Source organism: Nomascus leucogenys, chromosome 11 (assembly GCF_006542625.1).
Source record: "Nomascus leucogenys isolate Asia chromosome 11, Asia_NLE_v1, whole genome shotgun sequence".
NCBI classification, from domain to species: Eukaryota; Metazoa; Chordata; class Mammalia; order Primates; family Hylobatidae; genus Nomascus; species Nomascus leucogenys.
Window position 1 is genome coordinate 119,054,002 of NC_044391.1, and position 24,260 is coordinate 119,078,261.

General features: G+C 52.8%; 1 protein-coding gene across 2 annotated transcripts in view; it reads right to left on the minus strand.

Annotated features, from left to right (window-relative positions):
* Nucleotides 1-4,319: 4,319 nt before the first annotated feature.
* BDH1 (3-hydroxybutyrate dehydrogenase 1) overlaps nt 4,320-24,260 on the minus strand; it is a 42,471-nt gene continuing 22,530 nt past the window's right edge. Inside the window, exons 3-7 of one of the 2 annotated variants that reach the window (XM_030823067.1) lie at nt 23,979-24,051; nt 22,897-23,007; nt 13,062-13,203; nt 6,729-6,881; nt 4,320-5,090 (exon numbers count right to left, since the gene is read on the minus strand). In XM_030823067.1, coding sequence (XP_030678927.1) covers nt 4,621-5,090; nt 6,729-6,881; nt 13,062-13,203; nt 22,897-23,007; nt 23,979-24,051 — 949 coding nt within the window. In that variant the 3' untranslated portion in view covers nt 4,320-4,620. The remainder of the gene's footprint in view (nt 5,091-6,728; nt 6,882-13,061; nt 13,204-22,896; nt 23,008-23,978; nt 24,052-24,260) is intronic. The other variant, XM_030823068.1, reaches the window with a different exon arrangement.

A 24,260-nucleotide genomic window follows, 5' to 3' on the forward strand; every position in this document is an offset into this window, starting at 1 on the left:
AAGAATGAGGGCTTGGATAACCACAGCTGAAACCTGTTCAGACAGTGAGGAGACGGAAAGCTTGTCAAATGGGAGACCTGAGCTCTCAAGCCTGGCTTGGCCATTCCCAAATACCTGGAAGTCGATTTCAGAAGGGTTAAATCATTCTGTGCAGGTCTGGGTCATAACCAGACGCCAAAAGTATTAAGTGAGGTGGCAGATTTCAGCCCAGTCTTTGGATGTTTCTGAACCAAGGAAATGGCGTCTTAGGAAGTGATGCACCCCCTGTCACTGGAGGGCTTCGAGCCCTGGCTAGCAGCCTCCTCATCCGGGAGCCTGGGAGTCAGGCATGATGACGGCTGAGTCCCCTTTCCTCCCCTGGGGTTGTGGGGGTCCTGGCAGCCTGTCCCAGCCCTGGTCCCTTGCTCAACAGCTGCCCACTCTGTGCCTCTGAACGCGCCACTCACAAGCCACCCTTCCATAGTGCCCGCACACACCAGAGAGGCCTCATATGCTGTGGGGTTGCTTCATCTCCCCCAGAGCACCCGAGCCCCTCAGCCCTCTTGCTCTGTCTCTTTGAGCAGAAATCATCACTAACTTCTCAAGCGCTGTGCTCATATAACCCTCAAGCCCTTTGAGGGCAGCTCCAGAATCCGGATCTGCCTGCTTGGTCTTTGAATTCCTCGAGCCTGCTCTCAGGAACGGCCTTGACAGAGGCGACTTCCTGCTGGAAGGATACTAGGGGCTCCTCCAGCACATTCTCTTGCAGGGGGCAGCGCTCAGAGCCCAAAATGGGAAGGGAAGGAGGGGCTGGCTCGAGTGGCAGGACCCTGTGGCTGTTGCTGTGCATAGGCTGAGAGTCTCCTCGCTGTTAGGTAACTGAGGTCTTCTTCCCTCCCTATTTTAGATCCTGGTGCCATCTGCCCTGATTTTCCGCATCACCAGCTCTGGGCTGGAGGTTAGATCTGGCTTGACACCCAGCTCTACCCCTCACTTGGTGACAGACTTGGGGAAGCCTGTTTCTGCAAAATAAGATAACCCCACCCTGCCTACCTGCCTGGGTTGCTGTGAGAATCAGGTGAGAGGCAGCAGTGGTGGCTGGGTAGCAGGACCTGCGCTGGGCACCTGTGCCTGGTTGCTGTCTGGCCAACCCAACCTGGGGCTGCCTGAGCCAGGGGAGCCTCTGCTTGCTCATGTCAGCTCCTATATCAATGCAGTTCACACAGGTTTGCAGAGCCAGGCCCTGTTCGAAATACAGGCAGCGAACGGACCTCACAAATGGGGAGTCTTTGTCAGACCCCCTGCCATGGGTGGCAAGGGTGCAGACCTAGCAGCTTGTGACAGGCGGGGCCAGGCTGGCTGTCACCTGCTCACACAGCCTCTTGGCCCCAGGCGGAATGCTAAGCGCAGCAGGTGCTCTGTAACAAGGCACTGTCAGGAGCATCTTGCAAAAAGCCCTTGCCCAGCCTCCAACCATCAAGGGAGGGGTTTGTGCTGGCTGGAGTCACCAGACCATAGGTCCACACAGGCAAAGGCGTCCTCCCTACTCACTCTGACAAGAAGGAGCGGCTCTCTGCCAGCAGACAAGCAGTGAGGGTCTAGGTGCCTGGTGACCCCAGCTGGCTTCGCTTCCAGGGCTGCTGCGAGCCACAGTGTAATGTGATAGTGAAGAGTGCCACTCAGGAGACTTTTGTTCTGGCCCTGGTTCTGCCCTGGATTTACCGTGACACTGAGTGAGTCACTTTCCCTCTTTGGGCCTCAGTTATGTCGTCTCTAAAATGGGAATATACCCCTCTGTTTTGTCCTCTCACCCTTTTTTATTTTTTTGAGACAGAGCCTCACTCTGTTGCCCAGGCTGGAGTGCAGTGGCATGATCTTGGCTCACTACAACCTCTGCCTCTGGGTTCAGTCGATTCTCCCTGCCTCAGCCTCCCGAGTAGCTGGGATTACAGGTGCCCGCCACCACACCTGGATAATTTTTGTACTTTTAGGAGAGACAGGGTTTCACCATGTTGGCCAGGCTGGTCTTGAACTCCTGACCTCAGGCGATCCGCCCGCCTGGGCCTCCCAAAGTGCTGGGATTACAGGTGTGAGCCACCGCGCCCGGCCACGCACTCTGGTAAAGATGAAAACTACGTCCTGCGCCCCAGTAGGTTCTAAGCTGCCAGAAAGCGAATAGTAAACATGAGGTTTGAGTTAGCACTGGAGTTATTTGGAGGGAAGGTAGCCTGGGCTTTTCAATCACTGGAAATGATTAAAAGCCAGAACAGCCTATATAGGCTGGCCCAGCAGTTCTGGCTTACTTGGAAGTTTCCAATAGACGCATATGCAGCTTCTCCGACGTTCGGGTCTGTTGATCTGGACCCAGAGTACGTGGCCCCGCTTCCTCTAGTTGCCAGGCAGGGACGCACACAGGCAACTCCAAGGCTCCATCTATTTTCCTTTAATAAACTTCAGCACGAAAACAAATTCGCCCAACATGTAAAAATGCAATTCAGAAAGGATTCTGCTGGAACACGGTCCACGGTACAAAAGCATCCCGTGGTTATGTAAATGCAGTGGCCACCAAGCGTCCCCCTCTGGGCTCTGGAGGGTTTCAGCCCTGCCTGCCTCCCCTCCCTCCTCCTAGGGGAGCTGGGACAGGGGATCCCTGTTTGAAGACCGCGGGACAAAGGCCCAAGAGGCAAGCTGAATTTGCCCATTGTGAGGCCCTTTTTCCTTGGCACTGCCTGAACCCCATAGCCCACTCCAGCTGCCCGGGTTCTTCTGCCTTCTCCTGGCACCAGACTCCAGGTTCGGGCCAGCTGCTAGAAGAGCGAGAACACTGTTTCTAAAGGGTGTTGCTTGCTTCCTTGTTCCCAGTTTCCGAGGTGAGAATCCCGAACGCCGTGAGAAACCTCAGGCTCGGGTGCAGCTCGGGAGTCTGGGGCGTTGGAGGCCGGAGCCGGCTGCGGAGGCGGCGGGCGCCCTCTAGCGGCAGGCCCAGCCCGCCCAGGGAGAGGCGGAAATGTCAGTCCGATTTGTAAGGCTGGCACTTGGCACCCTGCCCCAGGCCGGAAGCCACCTGGAGGACAGTGGTGTTTGGTGTTGGTCCAAACATACAGGCGCTGGGCAGTTGCAGGGATGGCAGCTTTCAAACTCAAACCCAAGAAGTGATCATGCAGACCCTGCCTAAAGTGGCATCACTTCTTAATTAAAAATAAGGCCGAGGCGGGAATGAAGGCCACGCTGAAGCCTGCAGAACAGGTGTGTGTGTGTGGTGTGTGTGTGTGTGTGTGTGGTGTGTGTGTGTGTGTGTGTGTGTGTGTGGTGTGTGTGTGGTGTGTGTGTGTGTGTGCAGGTGTGTGTGTGTGTGTTGTGTGTGTGGTGTGTGTGTGGTGTATGTGTGTGGTGTGTGTGTGTGTGTGTGGCTTTGCATATGTGTAAGCACCATGTGAGGCAAGCAGGGACCCCAAATCCACTGCTAGGGGAGAAGATGCCACAGTGCCCTGCCATGGCACCTCTGCTCGTGCCAAGCCTGCCCCATCGACACTGGTCCCACCCAAGGCAAAACCAAGCAGACCCAAACCAGTAACAACCTATCCTCTTAGCCAGAGAGCACCTCCACACAAGTCTATCCTGAGTCCTAAAAGAGGATGGAAAAATCTCAAGTAAAAATCTCACGCCTGTAATCCCAGCACTTTGGGAGGCCAAGGCAGGCAGAGCACTTGAAGTCAGGAGTTCGAGACCAGCCTGGCCAACATGGTGAAACCCCATCTCTACTAAAAATACAAAAATTAGCCCGGTATGGTGGCGGGTGCCTATAACCCCAGCTACTTGGGAGGCTGAGGCAGGAGAACCGCTTGAACCAGGGAGGCGGAGGTTGCAGTGAGCCGAGATGGTGCCATTGCACTCCAGCCTAGGGGACTGAGCAAGACTGTGTGTGGAAAAAAAAAAAATATCCAGAAACATTCCCACCCCCTTCATACAGCCAGCTCTGAGTCACTGGCTGCTGGCTGGCCAGTCACACAGCACCATGGACATGCAGAGGTGCCAGTGGGCACTTGGTGTGTGTGGCTCAGATGAGGACACAGAGTTAGTCAGAAGATTCTCGGGCAAATGGATCCAAAACAGTCCTGGAATGCAAAATGTGAAGTATTTCCACAGCAGTGGCAGGAACACATGACTGGCACTATTTATAAGCGATAAAAGGGTTATTTCATGCATCCTCTTTAAGCTGCAAATGCTTCATGGACAAAAGAAAAAAACCTGTCCTTTTCATTCATGAGACTGGCTTAAGGATCAAATGAGATAATTTTTAAAAACTGATAATTTGACTTGAAGACATAAAGGGGTTTTGATTCTATTCTACGATAAATCTGTTTTTAATATAAAGATGTTTTCTTAAAATCTCTGTATGAAATTATCTCCAGAGAGACAGATTCACCGTGTTTGCCCTGAGATTGAGAGGCCCCTGCCTGCCACTCCACACCCTGTTTGCGAGGGCCCATGTCACTCCCTCTGGTTAATGGTAAAACCGGTTATGGGTCTTCCTGGGATGGTGGATGATCCACACGGGGATAATCAAGAGTTGACGATTTGGGTTCCTCCCTCCCCTCCCCTTCCACCGGGGATCCCCGACAGAGGCCACAGCGAGACTCTTCAGCGGATGTAGATCATGTCGGACACGGCTCCAGGCAAGTGGGTCACGATCTGCATTCGCAGCCACCAGTAGTAGTCCATGGGGTGGTAGCGGGTGTAGGGGGTGGTGGCGGTCAGGGCGTGCGTGACGGCATCGATGACAGGGGACGTGTCCGTGGAGCCACTGCTGCAGTAGGTCTCCATCTTGGCGATCTTTTCATCAAAGTACTCCTTGCCGTAGTCCTTGCGCACAACCTCAGGCAGCTCGTCCCACATCTTCTTGGCGATGGCCCGAATGCTCTCAGGGCTGTAAAGGCTGGTGGCAGCGATGAAGTTGCCGGGCTCCACCACACTGACCTTCACGCCCAGGGGGTACATTTCATAGCGCAGGCAGTCCGAGAAAGCCTCCACCCCGAACTTGGTGATGCAGTACGGGGAGCGGGCCGGGTTGGCCATGCGGCCCAGCATGCTGCTGATATTGACGACGCGGCCTACAGAGGGAGACAGAGATACCTGCTAAGGCGGCACTGCCCTGGGACACAGAGGGCAGAGTCTGGCATGTCTCCAGAGGCTCGGCTGGAACCACTTCTGAGCCACCCAGGAGCCGTCTCATTCAATAGGCAAGGCCAGCTCAGGCCCACGCATCAGCATCGGCACCCCTGGTCTTCCCTGGGAACCTGGCTGTGCCAGGCAGGACAGGGGAGGACAAGTGAGTGAGAAGCAGGAGGGCACAGTGTAATGGGCAACACACAACTGACTCAAAAAACAGATCAAGCCCGATGCAGTGACAATTTGGGGTGAAAACACAAGGGGAGAAGTGGGAGGTGAGACAGCTGTCTGTGTGGATCTGAGCTTTCACTATAGGCAAGGGCTGGTGCTGGTTAGGGAGAAATACAGCCTAAAAGCTTCCCCTTCCCCTTATGGAGCTTAAAATCCAGCTCCAGTAGTACGATGTGCAGATAAATAACACACTAAGGTCAAGTGTCTATCCACTGACCGCAGCACTGGCGATGGGGGTGGAGCCTGGGTGGAGCCCAGGAAGCCTGGCAACAGGGCAGCAGGCAGGGGCAGGGGCAGAGGCAGGGTTTCTGAACCTGACTTCAGGGCTAGGACATGAGGACAGAGTCCTGGGCACTGGGAGAGTGTGGTGACCCCCCTCCTCCTCCCCCCGTCCAAAGGCCACAGGCCCAGCCTGGGGGCATCAGGGGCCTCCCACAGCTCCTCCTGGCCCTGGGAACAGAGGGGTTGGAAGTGGATTGCATTTGGCCCGGCCGGGGAAGCCCAGGCGGATCTGGGGCCAGTTTTCCCTAGGTGTATCCCCGGGAGGGAACTCAGCCCATCCAGGTGTATCCCCGGGAGGGAACTCAGCCCATCCAGGTGTGCCCCCGGGAGGGAACTCAGCCCATCCAGGTGTGCCCCCGGGAGGGAACTCAGCCCATCCTGGGGGAGGCACCTTTCAGGAAGCTCTAAGTTTGAAGTCACTGAAGGGGTGGGGTTTTCATCTAAAATCCTACAGCTGCAGTCTGTGTTCATGCCTGTTGTTGCTAGGACTTCACCATAGATGTATGGATCTTACCCTTTTTGTCACAATTGCTTGCTATGCCAGGGAAAAATCCAAGTCAATGACTTCCAAAGTGGTTTGCTCACATTTGGCCACCCATATGGTTTGGGTGTTTTGTTGGTTTTCCAAATTTCTAATCTTGATTTTTACTATTGTTTCCTAATACCACAATGATCTCATTTTTTAAACCACAGTATAAATAACCCATAGAATGAATATGCCAGATTTTACTTAACCATACCTGATTGATACAAAGATATGTACACACAGTTTTGTGCAAAGGGTGATTCTCCCTATAGATTAGGTTCAGAGTGGATGGCTGCTCAAATCTTTAAGCTTTTGCTGCATAGACCACCGACCTCTTACCTGCTCTGCTTCCTCCTCCCCTACCCGGCCACAGCCCCTCTGCCCACCATCACCCCAGGCCCAGCATAGCCCCTGGGATTCACGAGCTCACCCCTGCTGAGTTGTGGACGTTGGAGCTGCTGGGACAGGTATTTCCATTCTGAGCAAAGATGAACATGTGGGGAAGGTTCAGGGGCAGGAGGGAGCTCCCTTTCCCACTCACCTTTGGCCCTTCGGATGAGGGGGAGAAAGGATTTCGTCATCCGCACTGTGCCCCAAAGGTTCACTTCTGCCACCTCCTTGTAGGTCTCCATGCTGGTGAACTCCACCTCCCCGAACGTTGAGATGCCGGCATTGTTAACGAGGCCCCACATCCCTGGACAGGAGAGGGATAGATGTGCAGTTACCACATCTATCATTGCCCATCATGCTGCAGGCCAGTCTCCTCTCCACTTCTCTCCTGTGACTTCCCAGCCTCTCACCCAGTGCTCTCAAGAAACTTTCTAGAGTCACTCAGGAACGACAGGAGGTAAAGAGGCCTAAAGTGCTGACTGCAGCCCTCCCTTGCGTCTAGAATGTCCAGTCCTCACGTCACATCTGCCTGGCTCGATTCTCTGGGCCCATCATGACCCCGCCTGCCGTGTCCCCCAGCCTTGAGTCTCACCTCACCTCAAATTCCCACTTGCACTCCACTCCACCCCATCCCATCCCCACCCTGAGTTTGAGTTTCACACCGAGTTCCTGTTTACTCATCTCTGCCCTTGAGCTTTCGCTCACATCTTCTCTGCTCTTGCCAGAAGCCAGGGAAAGCACAGGGGAGGCGGGCACGAGGAGGCAGCTATGTTTTGCAGGGACCTCTCTGAGTTCAGTTTGTTGGGGTGCAAAGGCTGGATGGGTCAGAGCCTCAGGACAGAGCTGGGCCCTGCCTCTTTGTTGTGGAAACCCTCAGGGTTCAGTCTCCCGTGGCGAAAGCCCCGTGCTCCTTCCCAAGGCGCAGCCTCAGAGCAGAGCTCCTGTCTTGGGGCCCTCCCCTGCCTGTGGGAACTCGGTGCTGCTTCATTTTCCAAGTTAATCATGGAAATGAGTTTGTGTAAATGACAGAGTAATTGGTCTCTAGCTGCTTTCCTTCCGTGTTACCCAAATTAAAGCTTCGTTCACTGCCCTCTGGTGCCTTCGCCTTCAATTATGGAGAATTTAGGGCATTTATTAGGGAAAGGAATTGCTGGTTAACACAGTCTCCATGAAGAGCTCACTCCCACTCTCCACCAAAGCCTTGCGGGTGTCTCCCCGCCCTAGGTCTCACCTGTGACCTCGCTCAGATGCTAATGACAGGATCAGCATCATCCACAACGACCCCACAGCTCCCACTGTCTCCCTGCAGATGTGCCCTGAGTCTTCACCTTCTTCTTTTCCCAGGAGGAGCAGCAGGCCACTCCCCACCTGTCATGGCTGACACTTCCACGTCATCTTCGAGACCATAGCCACTGACCCTTCTCTCTCTTTTATGCAACTTCAGCTTTTCCATTGCCCATGACTCCATCCCTTCAGTTCTATACACATTAGGTGCTCAACAAATGTGTGTTAGATGAATGAATGTCCACAAATACCGCATTTCCATATCCCAAAGATCCTTCTGTAACTATGCTACCTGCTCTCCCTCCCTCCACGCCAGGCTTCCAAGAACACACTCTATCCTGTGATACAAAGATTAGCCGGGTGTGGTGGCGGGCACCTGTAGTCCCAGCTATTCGGGAGGCTGAGGCAGGAAGATCTCTTGAACCCAGGAGGCAGAGGTTGCAATGAGCCGGATCATGCCACGGCACTCCAGCCTGGGAGACAGAGCACACACACACACACACACACACACACACACACACGCTGTATCCTCTCCATCTCCCTTTCATACCACACTGGGTCCCAGCCCTCAGCTGTCCTGACCATGCACTCTCCAGGGTCTCCAGGGTGGTACGCCAAGGACCTCACCCCCAGTCTTCACTCTCCTCAGGCTCACTACAATATGGGTACTGCCAGTACTCCTTGAGGCTCCCTTCTCCCTCAGCATTAGTGATATCCAGGCATCTCCTGCATCTGCCCTGACACCTTTCTTCCATCTGCCCCCAGACACAAGTGGCCCCCAATGTCCTGGCCTAATCCTGCTCCTCTCAAAATACACTCAACTCTTAGGTGTCCTCATCTTCTTCATGTTTGTGAATTTTCCAGCTGTTTCGTGTTTGATTCATAACGGACAATATCCCATGACTTAAAATGCATACAGCCCTTTTTCTACCTAAAAGTAAAACAATGACATTTGACACTACCATCCAAAAAAGTTTAATGAAACATGACCTGTCAAAATGCACAGCCCCTGGATTATAGCTTTAATGAGTGTTGAGAGTGGTGACCTAGTTGCCATCTGGAATCTTCAGCCAATGTTCTGAATAAACTCACAGAGGCATGCCCGCTGGTTGGGCGACAGCAATTTTCCTGTAACATCCCCAAGATCGCCTCCACACCAGTGGCCCCCCAGTTCTCCTTGGGAGTCACGGCTCTCTCTCCTCATCCCATCTCCTGTCTCGCTTCCACCTGAATGTCCCACAGGTCCGACTCACCCTAACCACAACCAGCACATCAAGTTTCCAAGCTGCCCAAGCCTGCTCCTCCTCTTTGTTAATGATTATACTTTCGTCTGTGACTCCTCCGGCTCCTCCACCCCTCCCCCACCTAATGAGTCACCAAGTACTGCTAACATTACAGATCAAGATCAGCATGACAGCTGGCAGGCCCCTAATTAAGCCCTTTACATTCATTAACTTCCCTGATCCTCACAACCACCCTGTAAAATAGATCCTAAATTGTCTCATATCCGGTTGAGGCAACTGAAGCTCAGAGAGGTTAAGCACCTTGGTCAATGTCACCCAGCTAACAGGCAGGGAGGGTGGGATTTGGACCCAGATCTGTCTGAGGACAAAGCCCCCACGCCCCAGGCTGTTGCTGGTTTCCTCTGCTGGGCCGGTTCTTCCTTCCTGTTTCCACTAGCATTCCCTTGGGTCCTTGCTGCCTCTCTCCTAGGCTGCTGGAGAAGCCTCTTCCTGGGTCTCTCTGCCTCACTCACTCCTCCACCTCCATCTTCACCCCACCACTCAGGCGGACCCATCAGTCACTTCCTGCTCTGTGGTCTCCATCCCACAGCATGGTAGGCCAGGCCTTTCCCAGGCTTCTCCCTTACTCCCCGACATGTGTTCTGCTGGCCGTCAGCCTGAGAGCAGCTTGTGTTGAAATTCTTCCCATGCTCTTGTAGTGGTCTGATCCAGGTGTGAGCGCTGGATGGCTCAGAGCACTCTCCCACTTCACAGATGGGCAAGCTGAGGCCCACACAGGGGGCAGGTGCAAGCCCAACGTCACATTTCTAATACGAAGTGAAGCCCAGGTCAGGCGTGGTGGCTCACGCCTGTAATCCCAGGACTTTGGGAGTCCAAGGCAGGTGGATCACCTGAGGTCAGGAGTTTGAGACCAGCCTGGCCAACCTTGTGAAACCCCTTCTCTACTAAAAAAAAAAAAATTAGCTGGGCATGGTGGCAGGCGCCTGTAATCCCAGCTCCCCGGGAGGCTAAGACAGGAGAATCACTTGAACCCGGGATGTGGAGGTTGCAGTGAGCCGAGATCGCACCATTGCACTCCAGCCTGGGCGGCACAGTAAGACTCCGTCTCAAAAAAATTAATTAATTAATTAATTAAATGTTGACTGACTGACTGGTAAGTGATGTGCCAAGATCAGGCCATGCCCACAGCCTGCCCTCGGGCCCACTGGCTCGGTGTCCCCTGGGGTGGGGACAGGGAGGGCTGGTCCCAGGCTCCAGACGTCCCGTCCCTCAGCGTCCTGCGGGGGTCAGGGCCGGTGGCAGGTGGCTCCGCGGCTCTCATCAGACAATCTCCTTCATCTCGCCCCCGTGGCTGGCTCCCCGGGCTTTGGCAGCAACTTCCACAGAGCCAGGCTGCAGGGCGTCAGACTCGCCATCCAAATGTGCCCCCACGGTAGAGAAGGGGAAGAGGACCCTTCTGACATGTCCTGCGTGGGGTGTGGGTCGGTGGCGGCCACTGCGGGTCGGAACGCTCTGGGAGGGCGCCCCCTGGAGTTCACAGCCGGCATTGCCTGAGGGGGAATCGCCGAGGCAAGGCCCGGAAACTGCAGAGTGCAGAGGGGAGGCGGGGAGAGGGAGGAGAGGGAGGAGAGGGAGGAGAGGGAGACGGGAAGAAAGAGAGAGCAGGAGGTGGGGGACACACCACTGCATATCTGACAGATGTACTGTTTTTTCAGACTCAAAAGTCTTCAAATCTTTTTCCAAAAAAAAAAATGCAGTATTGGTTAAGTAAGTTGACGGTGAGTGGTTTATCCAGCCCTCCGGAATGCTCCGCGTGGACAAAGCAGCAGGGGAAGGTTTGCGCATCAGGCTGGTGCTGGGGTTGGAGCCCAGATCCCCGGGCAGGGGGCCAGTGCCTCCCCTCTGTGTGGGCCGGGGCCCACCCTGCCTTGTAGATTAGGCTACCTGGCCAGTCCAGTACAGAGAATGGAAGTGGTTCTGCCCCAGAGGCAGGGGGCAGGGGACGAGGACCGCCGGCCTGAGCAAGCCGGCCTGGTGCGTTCTCCGCTCGGGTGTCCGGTGATGATGCCTTTCCATGGGCATTTTAGATCACCGCAAAACCCACACTACAATCAAGGGGCTTTATGGTGCTGATGCGGCTGTTTTCCTGCCCAATCGTTTATGAAGGAAAATAGAGCAGCTGCCCAGGGAAGGTGGGAGGGAGGAGAATTCACCGCCAGGGAGGGGCGAAGCAGGCTGCAGGTTCTGAGCCGGGAATCATCCCAGCGGGACCCATCCTGCCTTTTCTTAATGGGCTGGCTCTGCCTGTTAATTATTAAACAGATGTTCAGAGAGAACAGAGAACAGAGGGGCCTGTGAATGGCCTGTTGGGAGGATGGGAGCGACAGTGGGCTGATGAGGCGGCACATCAGTGACAGGCAGAGCAGCGGCGTCCCCGATAGCCACAAACGCAGCCTCTGAGGCAGCTGCTCTGACAGACAGCACATCCATCTGGCTGATACAGGCTCAGCAGAGCTCCCGGCAGGGAATCTGGTCACTCCTGCCTTTTCCTCCTCCTTCCCCAGCCACTGAAGTCGCTGCTCCTGAGAGCTGCCCCACCCAATTCTGAGGGAAAGCAGAGGCCTGAATGAGGCACACCCTTTCTGCCTGGGCTGTCAGGGAGCTCAAAGGTGAACTTCATAGATTCGCTTCTCCAGATGCTGCTGAGCGGCCCGCTCCAGGGAGCTCCATCCCCCACTGCTGTATTCCACATGCTTCTCCCACAAGGCCCTCCACTGGCTGAACTCGAAGGATAGTTTAGTCTTTATGCTACTGGAACTTTCTGTAGCTTTTGACCCTGTTGGCTGCTGGTACTGCCCCCTCCCCCAAACTTCCTGTTGTTTAGCTTCTGGGGCACTGTATCCAACCTCTCTGACAGCTGCCTCTCCCCCTCGTCTGATCCCCACCCAGGGGTCCCTCTGTGCATCTCCCCGACTCCCAGCGTCACCTCCTGCCATGGGCACCTGCTCTTCTAGCCTGGACATTCCCTCAGGGTGGGCGCTTCAGTATCTCCCTGTCTCCCCACCTGCTCCTGCAGTGCGGGGCACCAGGTGTCCGGGACAGAGACTTGGCGCCTCACCTCATCCCCACATCCAAGTCACCAAGTCCAGCCAGCTCCGCCTTCTCAACACGCCTCACACCTGACCCTTCCTGTTTCCCAACACCTACCACCCTGGTTCCGGACTCTAGAACCCATGTTTAACTCCCCCTTTGAATCCACCTCCACATTGCCACTGCCATCCTCACAAGTCTCACTCGCCTGGGATCCAAGACTTCCCTCCCCAACCTCCTTTGCTGCCACCCCCTCTGCGTGACCTGACCCATGACTCATATTGAGGTGCCGGCCAATCCCACCACTTGACCAACAGCCCCCGCTACCCTCCCCGTGCTGCTCCCAGCTGTGGTTCCTCCTCTTGGAACAACCACATCTGCTCTCCGCCACAATCTGCCTTAACTGGCCTGTTTCCACTGCACCCCTGTGGCTGGACTGACCCCTCCCTGAGCTGCTCTGCCTCTCTCAATGCACGGCTCCCTGATTTTGAACTCGGTCCCCTGGCTGAACTACGAGGTCCTGGGGACAGGCTGTGTACCTTGACCATCTTTGTGTCCCCGGCACCCAACCCAGCTCCTGGGCCAGAGGGGGCATCAGTGGGTGTTGGCTGAACTGACCTGAATCAGTGCGTAGCCACCCAGCACTCCATGAACTCTGAGATCACCTCCTGACTGTATTTTTCCATTGCCCTATCGCACGAGTGTGTTTAGTGTAATCCTCTCCCTCCTACTACGCGGGAGGAAGAGCCTCAACAATAAGGAAAGGAGTGCGGTGGCAGGATGCCAGCCAACGGAAGGTGGTGTTTAGCAAGTGCCCCTTGGAATGGCCCCATACACAACCCCCGCCGCCCGAAGGGACGTCCTACCTTTCTCAGGGTCCTTCAGGCTGGAGCGGATGGTCTCCACCACTTTCTCCACCTCTTCGCTGCTGCAGACATTGAGCTGGACGGTTCTCAATCGGTCACTGTTCAGGCTGTCCAGCTCCTTGACCCCATCATGGCCTTTGTCCTAGGGAGGAGAGAAGAGCTGCTTCTACCTCCTTCCTTCCCACCCTGAGGCAGACCCTGAGGACCCCTGCCAAGGCAGGAGCTGGCCTCAAGTCCCAGCCAAAGCCTCAGGCATACTGGCAACTGCCCATGGGATTCCCTGGAGGCCTGGCCAGGCCTGGCCCACCAGCATGCGGTTCTTTTTAATCCTGAGCACTGATGACCTATTGGGCACCAAGCTCTGTGCCACAGACACAACCACGAATAGGATGGAGAGCCGGTCCCCAAGGCCTCACGACAGGATTCTTTCTCCAAGCAGGGGCTGCCAACTTCTGTGGGGCAGGTGGGGGCCCTGGGGAGTAGAGGACATATCAGGAATTACCATATGGGGCTGGAAGCCCAGGGCTGCCAGATGCTTACGTTTTTAGCTAGTAATTGGGAAATCTCTTAATTCTTTTAAGTGTTGGCACCTTACGCACATTTAAAAACAAAAAACAAAAAACACTGCGTGGGCCAAAGCACGTCCGCAGGCCACACAGGACCAGCAGGCTGCCAGTTTGCCACCTCTGTTCTAAGCCAAGGGCCCATCAACTCCAAATTGGTAAGAAGCCAGAGCCAGCCTCTAATCCCAGCTCAGTCACTGAGCAGGCTTTGTGCACTCAGGGGTGCCCCTGAATAGGTGTCCATTTTTTCTGGCTGTAAAACAGGAACATCACCACCTGTCCTGACCTGCTCAGATTAATGGAGTAAGGAAATGGATTCGTAAGAAGCCTGTTAGAGTCTAAAGCACCACACAAATTCAGGTCCTGCTAAACACGAGAAAGGCGTCACTTGCTCGGCAAACATTTCTTGGGCCCCTATCGTGTTCCGGCACTGTGCTAGGAACTGGAGGTCAAGATCAATCATTCAGCCCGTTCCCAGAGTCATGTTCTAGGGAAGGAGACAGGTGAGTACATAACCAACACAGTGACTGTGTGTGCTATATGGAAACTGGCGGGAGGTGGGATGGACACAGGAGGGACGAGCAGGGGAGACCTTCCAAAGGCAGTGACAGCAGCTAAGGACCTTCATAAGAGGGGGCCGATGGGGACAGGGCACTGCGGGAAGAGGTAAGAGGACGCCACCATAAGCCATCAGTTGCAGGCAGTGCAGACGCATAAGGAAGTGGGGGGTGCAGGGCTGGAGAGGTGGGCAGGAGTCTGCTTGTGAGCACTGCTGAGCCGCTGGGGGTCTTTCATCTAAGTAGACGGCATTTCCTGAGTGTCCACTGTCCTGAGCACTGTGCTAAGTGCTGACGTGCTTTGTCACACGAACCCTCGTGTCACCAGGCAGGTTGTATTGTCATATTTCGTCCTATTCTATGAAACATGGTTTCTTTCACCATAGGGATGAGCTACACTCGATGTGAAAATTAAACATAACTGGTCACAAATGACTTAATTGGCAGCAATTTTCCTGAGTGGTGCATGGCATAGTGACACCTCTTGTAAGAGGACTGGACTAGCTGCCAAGAATAAAAGGGTAGAGAAATGCCCACTCTCCAGCCAAGGGCTTGCCCATGGCACACACAGCTGCTACTGAAGCAAACATCCCAGGAGTGGGCAAGGGTGGAAAGCCCAGGACGGTCCGCATTTGTCAGGGATGGAAGGTCCTCTACTGGTTAGGCTGAGCCTTCTGAATGCTTTCAACCAGAAGAACCCTAACCCCGGGAATGGAGACATCGCATCATGCAATTTCAGAGGGCACAGGAGGAAATGGTGAAGGGACTGCCCAAGGGGGCCGGAGGTGCTGGACATAGTCACCCGGAGAGAAGACTTGAGTGGAACATGACTGAGGGAGCCAACTTGTTCCATGCAGCCACAGAGAACAGAGCCAGGACCAAGAAGTCCAGTTCGGCCCACAATGAAGTGTGATCTTCACAGTCTGGAGATGGCATGAGCTGCCTGGAGGTGTTTAGGCAATGAGTGGGGGTGGGGGGTTGTTTGGAGGTAGGAGGGATGTTTGGGGGTTAGGCGGATGCTTGAGGATGGGGTGTGGGAAATATGGTACAGAGACAATCCAGGCATTGGCCAGGAGGTCGGGCTGATCTCCCCTAACACCCCTTCCCTTCCTAGACTGTCATCTTCACAGCCTGGTTTTCCATCGAAAGGAAGCCTCCCCAGTGGCCCTTTGAAAAGGCAATGTGACATGACCCACTGAGTCTCTGCAGAGGCCCCAGGGATGCCTTCGGACACAGCAGCCAGGCTGGAGGCTCGGTGAGTCTAAAGTTTGGCTCTGAAATCTCCTAGATGTGCCGACCTTCCCAAACAAGACGCAGGCATGAGATGCACGGGACAGATGGGCCTGGGGCTCATGCTGTCCTTCCCACAGAGGGCTCCACCAAGAAAGAACTAATGCCATCTTCAGGTCTAGGGTGCGATGATGTGGCGCCTGCAGACCCCTGCCTACCACAGACGGCACACAGGTACCAGGAAAACACGTGTCTTGCTTTAATACCGTCTTCTACCTGGTGGCTCTTCAAATGCCCCTTGGCGTGGAGCTCACATGGTCTGAACCTCAGAAAGGTGGATTCTAGCTGAAATGCACAAGAGGTATCTAAATGTCCTTCCTCTTGGGACTTGGTTAACACTGTTGCTATCATTCGGCTCTTCTCAGACCCTATACAAGACCTCTCTGGTGCCCCTAGACAGCGTCACGACAAGGGCCCTGCAGTCCTCAGGGGAAACCCCCCACTCCAAGTCAGGGTGCCCATGTAAACTCTTAATTTGGCAGTTTGACAGTGAAGAGTCTTCTTTCAGAGGAAACTAGGGGATTAATCTCACTGCCCACGGCTTCAGGCTTAGAGTTCAGGCTCCCGAGGACAGCAACGCTACCCTCCTATCTTCACTGACCCACCCCAGGAACCCTCATCTGCCTTTGGGCAGCCTCCACACCCTGCTCCTGACAACCAAGCCAGTAGGGACAGAAACTACCAGTTTGCCCCCAGTTATTCAGGGAAACCTTCCCAACCACCCTCAGCCCGCTGGCTGCAGACTCTGGTGGCCCGTCCCCTTCAGGGTCTACCTGTCCTCAGGCCAAGACTCCCCCACAGGCCACACCACCTCCCTGGACCCAGGATTTCTGTGCTCCCTCTGCAGGTCTCTGTGCTCCCTCTCTCTGTGCTCCCTCTGCAGTTCTCTGTGCTCCCTCTGCAGTTCTCTGTGCTCCCTCTGCTCTCTGTGCTCCCTCTGCAGTTCTCTGTGCTCCCTCTGCAGGTCTGTGCTCCCTCTGCAGGTCTGTGCTCCCTCTGCAGGTCTGTGCTCCCTCTGCAGGTCTCTGTGCTCCCTCTGCAGGTGTCTGGAGTCTCTGTCCACCTCTGTGTGGCTGCTCAGGGACAAGCTTTTGGTCCCGCTGTGTTGGTGCGTGTGCAACAGGCTTACTGATAAACCCACTTCTTTATCTTCCTGTCCCTTTCAACCTCACCTGTAAGCTATTTTTTCCAGCCCTGGATGAAACTTCAGGCAAGTCTTAGAGCTTTTCGGCTCATTCTCAGACAGTGGACAGACAGCCTCTTTGTTTTGGCATGAAGAGTCCTGTTCAGTCTCTTAAGCAAATAATTCCAGCCCAGCCCGGTTTGAAAACCCAAACTCCCAAACTTGTATCCGAGGTAAAGCTTTCCCGTGCCCAGCCCTGAGGGCTGTGGGAAGTAGGTGCTGGTGGAGGTTGTCTTTCTCACTGTTTTCTAGCTCCTCCCCCCTCCTATTCTTAACTTCTGACACTTCCAAGGTTGGATCCAGGGGCAGCAAATTAGGGGCAAGCCTGTAGTCGTCTGAGGCTGGCTGATGTCTGCTCTTGCTGCCCCTGAGACGGCAGGTGCACAAAAGCCAGCTCTTCCTTCCTGGGGTGCTTCTGCGGAGTCCGCAAAGATTCTGCCACGGAGACCTCCGACCGCCACTCCACAGGCAGGGCAGCATGCCTCTCCCAGCCGGGCATCTGCTCCCTCAGCCCCTGGCCTTGGTGATGTACCCCCTTCTGGCTGGGGCCACGTGGATCCTCCTAGCCAGCTCACTGGATGGTTACCTTTAAGGTGACTCCAAGCAGCTCTCTTCATTGTCCACACAGGGCCAGGCACCTGTTTCCTGCCCAGGTAGAAAGACAGCCCTCTCCCGACCAGCTCTCCATGCTCCGCTCCCAGACGAGCCACTCCTGTCTCAATGTCAGGCCTTTAGACTTCTTCTGGTAGACACTAGCATCACCTTCTGTGGCCGCCAGACTCCAGGGCACACACGGTAAGCCAAGAAGCTCTCCGCGGAGTTCAAGAACTTGGAGAAGTCCAGAAGCTCTCCAAGGCGTTCATATGAAGCCCGCTTCGTTTTAGTTGCCATCAGAGGGAAGATATCAGCACACTAACAACTCTTTCCAGCTCCTCAACATCTTCTACCTCCATTTCTTATGATACTGAGGCAGCCGAAAAGCTGATTCTGGCAGAAAGGTTTTCGTCTCTAGCATACACGTTCAGGTGGTTATCACCTCAGGGAAGAAGATGAGGACACTCGACACACGTCATACGTCAGCATCTTATCACACGTGTTAGAAACACTTCAGAGAGGAGCGAGCCTGGGCACTGTGATGTTCACAGGATAGGCAAGAGGAGGAGCTAGCAGGCGAGATGGGGAAGAACCCTGAGAGCACGGAGTCAAGCAACGAAGTGTTGTGAGCAAGGTGGTTTATTTGGTCAAAAGCTGCTGCTGGGTTGAGCATGATGTGCTCTGAGAAGCGGCCAGTGGATTTGGGGAAATGGGGGCTGTTGACATCCTTGATAAAAGCTGGGTCCGAGGCACGCAGGGACCTTCCTGGCCTGGTCCTGCCTTCTTTTCCCAGCTCACCGGGACACTGGGCTTTGGCGACCTCAAACTACTGGCAGTGCCTCATATGCCACCTGCCCCCATTTCACAGGGAGCTCCCGTTCATCCTTCCAGATGGGGGTGAGACGCCACCTCTCATTAAGCCTTCCCTGTGCTGATACAAGATCTGCTCCTGTGCCCCTCACTTCACACTACTCCCCCCCTCATTCTGCTTCAGCCAGAGGCTTCGTGCTGTTTCTCAGGCGCACCCTGCACACTCCCTCCTGGAGCTTTGTACTGGGCTGTATCCTCATCCCCTGGATTTCTGTGACACTCCCTCCCGCACCTCCTTGGCTTCTGTGACACTCCCTCCCGCACCTCCTTTGGATGAGGGAGCTCCAATTTACCTTCTTGGTGTGATCTTTCCTCCCTCTTGAAAATTTGACACCCCATCCACCACATTCATGCTTTAGCTTCTTTCCCTGCTTTATTTTTATCTGCTTTTACCACCCTGCAGAGAAGCAATTTACTTCTCTTATTCCTTGCCTACTGTCCCCCCTTGGAATATAAGCTCCGCAAGGGCAAGAACTTTTCACTGAGGTGCTATATGCTGTATCTCCGGCAGGGAACACTGTCAGCTTATCTTAGGTGCTCAGTAAATATCTGCTGAATAAATAAACAAGTACATAAACAGTGTGATGGGGCAAAGCCTGATCCAGGTGGGTTGCATCCCCTCTGGGGGTGCTTTTCTGCAACAGGAGCAGAGCCGCGGGGAGGTAATGCACACAGGGTGTGGTGGTGTGGGTCTGTGTGTATGAGTGAGTGAGTGTGTGTGTGTATGTGTGTGTGTGTGTGCATGTGCTGAAATGACCCAGGAGAGGGCGTGGAGCCAGTGACGTAGGAGGCGGCAGACGTCTGCTGGAGCTAAGTTCCTGAGCTGGCCGAAGGCAGTGAGATATGAGAGATAAGAGCAACACTAATTCTGAACAAGAGCAGAGAGAGTGTTCAGGTACAGATATAGCCAGAATCCATCGTGGGGCTAACGCTACAGAATCAGGCTAGAAACAAATTCCCCCTTTCAGGCCCCATGGTGCCTTATCCAAAGTCTCTGGTGGCGCTAACTATTTCTGACTTGCCTGACTGATCTCAGATAGCAGATGGAATGGGTCAAGAGGTAGACACCAACAGACATAACCTGCCCATGAGCTTGTCTGGTACTTTCTTCAAAATACCAGTCAACCAATTCTAGAATCACTGTTGCAGGAGTGGAAGGGCCTAAGATCACCAGTCCAATCCTATTAGTGTAAGTAAGAGCAAACCGAGGCCCAGGGAGGGGATGTGTTTACCCCCTTCTGGGGTTAGTGGTCAATCTGGGACCAGAACCCAAGGCCTTTTGAAGAGTCTTCTGCAGCATCGAGCAGCCTCTGCCCTGTGCTGTGGAGTCTGAGTGTGGCTCCCTGTGTCACTGGACAAGCCAGCACAATGGCACAGAAGCCTAACATAGGATAAGGGACTTTGCAACATTTTTATGGCATCATGGTTCTTGTTGGGACCTGCTGAGGTAGGTCCACATTCTGCAGAAGAACTCAGCACCAGGGATGCCACACCCACTCCCCAGAACCCTCCCTGGCCGGGTTCTCTTGAGCACTGTCAGGAGTGCGACAGCCTTTCAGGGGAGCAGTCTGGGGATTTGAACAAAACCTAAAACCTGCACACCTTTGCAACTTGCACTTCCACATCTACAAAATGTTCCTAAGAATCGCCAATGGAAGGAGGCAAAGACGTACGTGCAAGATGGCTCACCAAGGCTTTGTTAATACAGGCTGAGCATCCCTAATCCAATAATACCAAATCTGAAATGTTCCAAAATCCGAATTTTGAGTGCCGACATGATGCTCCAGGGAAATACTCATTGGAGCACTTTGGATTTTGGATTTTCGGATCAGAGGTGCTGAGCAAGTGTAATGCAAATATTCCAAAATCTGGAAAAATCCAAAATCCAAAACACATCTGGTCCCAAGCATTTCAGATAAGAGATACTCGACCTGTAATAGCAAAAGTCACAAATAATGTATACACCTGCATTTAAGCTGCCTTGGAGCAAGAGATTGGGAAGACTTCACTTTTTTACATAATATACTTCTGTATTATTTGAATCTATTACGAACATGTAGTATTACTTTCACAATTCAAAGAAGTAAAGATTAAAAGGACAAACAAAACCTTCTCTGATCCAGATGGAATGATGTTTAGAGCATGGCAATGTAAATGATTTCTTGTACTTGTTTATATTATTGAAATTTTACATTGGGTATCAAATATTACAAAGATATCAACATAGTACGGGAAATTCCTCCCCTGGGTTCCTACTGCCTTGAAAATAAAGAAAAATGTCTCACCCACTGAGCAGAGAAAGCAAGTTGTCCTGAATGCCCACTCTTCCCTTCATCCTTCTTCTATAGCAGTAGAACGCCTGACATTTTAGGCCGGGTACAGATTGTCTCAGAATACTCACTACATTTCCCAGCCTTCCTTGCAGCCAGGTAAGGCCACGTGACTTAAGTTCTGGCCAAGAGAATGAGAGCACAGGTGATATCTGGGAAGCTTCTGGGTCATGTCCTTAAAGAACAGGGGTATGCACTCAGAAGAGAAATACAATAAAAACAACACTGAGGTACATTTCCCACCTATCAGACTGGCAAAAACCAAAAGCTTGATGCATACTCTGTCGGTGAAATTGTGTGGAAATAGGCACTCATACACTCCTGGAGGGAATGTAAAATTACATGACCCCTAGGATGGAAAATTTGGGAATATCTTTAAAATGGCAATATATTTTATTTACACTCTGATCTAAGAGCAATCTCACTCCCAAGGAATTTACTCTAAAGATAACCAGCCTGACCAACATGGTGAAGCCCCCTCTCTACTAAAAATACAAAAATTAGCCAGATGTGGTGGTAGGCACCTGTAATCCCAGCTACTTGGGAGGCTGAGGCAGGAGAATTGCTTGAACCTTGGAGGTGGAGGTTGCAGTGAGCCGACACTGGGCCACTGCACTCCAGCCTGGGCAACGAGAGCAAAACTCCATCTCAAAAAAAAGAAAAAAAAAGATAACCCCCCAATAATAAAAATACAAAGTTATTCATTGTGGCATTATTTGTAATTGCAAAATATTGAAAACACCTAAATGCTCATTTACAGGAGATTTTGGTGAAGTAAATTATGATCCGCCCACTCAGTGGGGTGCTTCAAAGCTGTTAACGAAATGAAAGAGATCTCTGTGAGGTCATACAAACTAATTTCCAAGATATATTGTTAATGTTTTAAAAAACCAAAGAGTATATGCAATATGCCAACAGTTGTGTAACATGGAGGAAAATGAAAGAATGGAGTGGAACAGATAGGGGGTGAGGGAATAACACTACTTTGATTTTACCTATTTGTATAATTTTTGACTTTACAGCCTTGTTAATGGTTTACATATTCAGAAATTAAATTACATCAACAAGAACCAACAACAAGGAAAACAGATCACAAATAAATGGCATTATATTTCAAATAAATAACACAGTGATAAAGAAAAAACAAAAATTAATCCAAGTAGCTTTTAAAAATAGTGCTTTGGGTCAGACATGGTGGCTCACACCTGTAATCCCAGCACTTTGGGAGGCCGAGGCGAGTGGATCACCTGAGGACAGGAATTTGAGACCAGTCTGGCCAACATGGTGAAACCCCGTCTCTAATAAAAATACAAAACTTAGCTGGGCATGGTGGCTCATGCCTGTCGTCCCAGCTACTCGGGAGGCTGAGGCAGGGGAATCACTTGAACCCGGGAGGCAGAGGTTGCAGTGAGCCGAGATTGCCCCCACTGCACTCCAGCCTGGGAGACAAAGTGAGACCATGTCTCAAAAACATAAATTAAATTAAAAATATATATATATATAGCATAGGCACACAACAGAATACCATTCAGCAATACAAAGGAACGAGCTACTGATGCATTCTGCAACATGGATGACTCTCAAAAACATTACACTAAGTGTTCAAGAAGCGTGACACAAAACGCCATGTATTGTATGATTCCATGTAGATGAAAAGTCCAGAAAATGCAAACCTACATAAATAGAAATCAGTGGCTGCTCAGGGCTAGAGGTGTATGTGGAGATGAACTGCCAATCGTCAAGAGAGAGAATTCTGAGTGATGGACGTATTCTAAAGTGGATTGTGGTGGTGGGCGCACAACTCTCTAACTGGGGCACTGCCCGCTGTTTGCTTTTGCAGTCTCAGGTCTCAGTGCTTCCCTTCACGCACCTTAAATTCTACTTCATGTGTCCCAAAGGAGCCTCATGCTTTCAAGCCTCTGCTCAGGCTATTCCTCCTGTCCGGCAGGTAACTCCTCCCAGTCTCCACCTATGGCAGCGTCATTTACTCGCCATGGCCGAGAACAAACGTCACTTCCTCTGGCATGCCATCATCAATCCCTTCCTTCTATACAGTCTCGCCGAACATTCTCACACACCCCTGAGAATCTTCTTTACTCTAATTCTTCAGCTGTGTCTATGCATGGCTGTCTCCTCACCACTCGACGGGAGCAACTTCAGGGCAGGGACAAGGTCTCATTCTTCTACTGCACCTAGCAAAGTGTCAGGTACATCACAGCATTTGACAAATGATGGATAGATGAGAGGATGGATGGATGGGTGGATGGATGGATGCATGGATGACGGATGGACAAAGCTATGAAGAACAAGTGGGACTAAAGCCAGTGGAAAATGGACAGGCTGGTTTAAGCAAAGCTGAGCCAGTTGTTAGCGAAGCAATTTTTAAAAGACTATAAAACAATGACTATGTGTAAAAGACAATGGTGAAGAAGATAACTCGTCTCTTACCTTCATCAAGCAGCCAGCAAACACAAGGAAGCCTTTTGAATGCAAATGCTTGGCCAACGAGAACCCAAATCCAGAGTCACAGCCTGTGACCAGGACAGCTTTGCTGCCAACCTGTTTCACAAGGTCAGATTCCATGTTAGGAACCGGGGGTACAGGGGCAAAGTGACCAGGCCTCTCCACCCTCTGTGCAGTGAGAGTTAGTGCTTCCTGAGTGGCCCAAGCCTGGCCCTCCCTACCTTGTTCTTGCTGTCTGGAGAAGCACCATGGTATAGTGGAAAGGCCAGGTTCTAACCCAGACTCTGCTACCAACCAACCAGCAATGTTGCTTGAGAAAATTACTTCTGCCTTCAGGATCTCATCTACAATCCCCCATGCTACATGTGAGAAACAGAGGTCTTTTTAAAACGCTCAATGTAGCTAGTGATAGAGCTGGAACTGAAACCAGGGCTGAGACATTCCAGAGTCTAAACTCTTCTTTTATTTTTTTTTGAGACGGAGTTTGGCTCTTGTTGCCCAGGCTGGAGGGCAATGGCCGGTCTTGGCTCACCACAAAACCTTCACCTTCCGGGTTCAAGCAATTCTCCTCCTCAGCCTCCCAAGTAGCTGGGATTACAGGCATGCACCACCATGCCTGGCTAATTTTGTATTTTTAGTAGAGATGGGGTTTCTCCATGTTGGCCAGGCTGGTCTCAAACTCCCTACCTTATGTGAACCACCCACCTCGGCCTCCCAAAGTGCTGGGATTATAGCAGTGAGCCACCTCGCTGGGCCTCTGGAGTCTAAACTCTTAACCCCTAACTTGCTGGGTGGGGCTGGGAGTTCTGGCTTCCCACTAGGCCTCCAGTGATACCTTCCTGGCTGGGAGGGGCTGGAGTGCCTCATTACTTCTTCCTCCCCACATGGATGGGGGTGTGTGAGCTCATTACTGATGAGGGGCTTTGGGGGAGGGTTAAGTGAGAAAGTGGCTCCGAGTGTCCTGGAAACACTAAGGCCCCACTCTGAGGGTAGCTCAGGGCCTAGGGGCCCAGAAGAAAGGGTTCTGACCATCCAACTGGCTCCCAGGTAGCTGGGCTTCCACTCACCGGCTCCACCGCACTGGCATAAGTCCGACGGCCAATCGGGATAAAGGAAGTAGAACCAGGCAATAGTGGGCGTCTGCAAAAGAAAAGGAAGCCGTGAGTACAAGGACAGACTAGACAGACCCTCAGCCACACTGGCCTAAAGCAGCGCTGGGTGTCTCTCCAGCCCCGGCTCCTGCAGACAGCTTGCTGGTACAACTGAGTAAGAGACCCTCTTTCCACCAGGGTTGCTGGCTGATAGGAAGTGAGCCAGCATTTGCTACGGCGACGTTTGCCACTGTCCAG